The sequence below is a fragment of the Sinocyclocheilus rhinocerous genome, unplaced genomic scaffold (genome assembly GCF_001515625.1).
Source record: "Sinocyclocheilus rhinocerous isolate Xijiao unplaced genomic scaffold, SAMN03320098_v1.1 scaffold3283, whole genome shotgun sequence".
NCBI classification, from domain to species: Eukaryota; Metazoa; Chordata; class Actinopteri; order Cypriniformes; family Cyprinidae; genus Sinocyclocheilus; species Sinocyclocheilus rhinocerous.
Genome location: NW_015650698.1, coordinates 152444 through 153857, shown reverse-complemented (window position 1 = coordinate 153857; position 1414 = coordinate 152444). Strand labels below are relative to the sequence as shown.

General features: G+C 31.1%; 1 protein-coding gene across 1 annotated transcript in view; it reads right to left on the bottom strand.

The window, feature by feature from the left end:
• The window catches only part of LOC107712284 (A-kinase anchor protein 9-like), a 137848-nt gene that overhangs the window by 49939 nt on the left and 86495 nt on the right, over positions 1-1414 (bottom strand). The window contains exon 12 of the mRNA XM_016517495.1: positions 1162-1216. Coding sequence (XP_016372981.1) covers positions 1162-1216 — 55 coding nt within the window. The remainder of the gene's footprint in view (positions 1-1161; positions 1217-1414) is intronic.

Here is a 1414-nt window from a genome sequence, read left to right as displayed (position 1 = left end):
TTCTGAAAAGCATAATTTACTATGAGAATATACATTATACTGTACATGTAAGTTTACTGTAAAATCCACTTTCACTGTGAAAGCTAAAATATAAAAAACATATATAATATAAAATGTATAATATAATTTAAATGTAATTTATTTTAGATTTAACAAGATAATCACAATTTAATTTAAGTAGAAATTATTCTTTTTAGAAGAAAAAATGAAGTTATATAAATTATATAATTTACAATCAAAATACATAGATAATTCTGTACATGTAATTCTACAGTAAAACACTAACACTTTCATTGTGAGAGCTAAAATATATCAATATAATATAAAATATAAATGTTAAAATTATTTAAAATTTACAAGATCATTTTACTGTAAGTAGAAATTATACTTTTGAGAAGTAAAAAGTATGAATTATCTTATTATTTAATATAAAACACTCTGAATTTGCTTTTTTTAAATTTATTTATTTTTTAAGTAGAACATATAAATGACCTTATTTATAACTAGTGTATTAAACAAACGTGTTTATGGTTCAACTGGACTGTACTACCAAGGAAAACTGTTATTGAAATAATAGTGCAGTACAAGGTTACAAAGCAGATTTCATTCACATGGTGACCAAAGGAGGTCCTGTAATGCTCAGAACATTCAGACTGTGTTTCTAACTGTACTTTACCAAACATTTAACACAAAGTGTGCAGTGTAAGAGCGAGTGGGTATGTGAATGAAGCACACACTCATGCATAACGTCACTCAGCTGCAGGCTCAAAACCACAAAAGCACAAGAAAGCACAAGAAAATCACAAGACCTGAGGGAGAAACACTGAGGTGAGACTGACCTGAAGACGATCACGGCGCTCGTCTCTCGTCCGCAGCGGACAGACGCTCGGCATGCTGGGAAAACACAGACCGAGAGAGTCAACAAAGCAGAAACACTGACCTCATACACCACAACAGCGTGCTTGATGAGAAAAAATTAATTAATTCATAAAAAAATTTTTTTTTACATTAAATACAAGAATTAAATAAAAATAGTGGGTATGTGAATGAAGCACACACTCATGCATAACGTCACTCAGCTGCAGGCTCAAAACCACAAAAGCACAAGAAAGCACAAGAAAATCACAAGACCTGAGGGAGAAACACTGAGGTGAGACTGACCTGAAGACGATCACGGCGCTCGTCTCTCGTCCGCAGCGGACAGACGCTCGGCATGCTGGGAAAACACAGACCGAGAGAGTCAACAAAGCAGAAACACTGACCTCATACACCACAACACCGTGCTTGATGAGAAAAAATTAATTCATAAAAAATTTTTTTTTACATTAAATACAAGAATTAAATAAAAATAAAATTCAAAATAAAAAATAAAAATATTATATTAAATATTAAAAATATTATATTTTGTTAAATA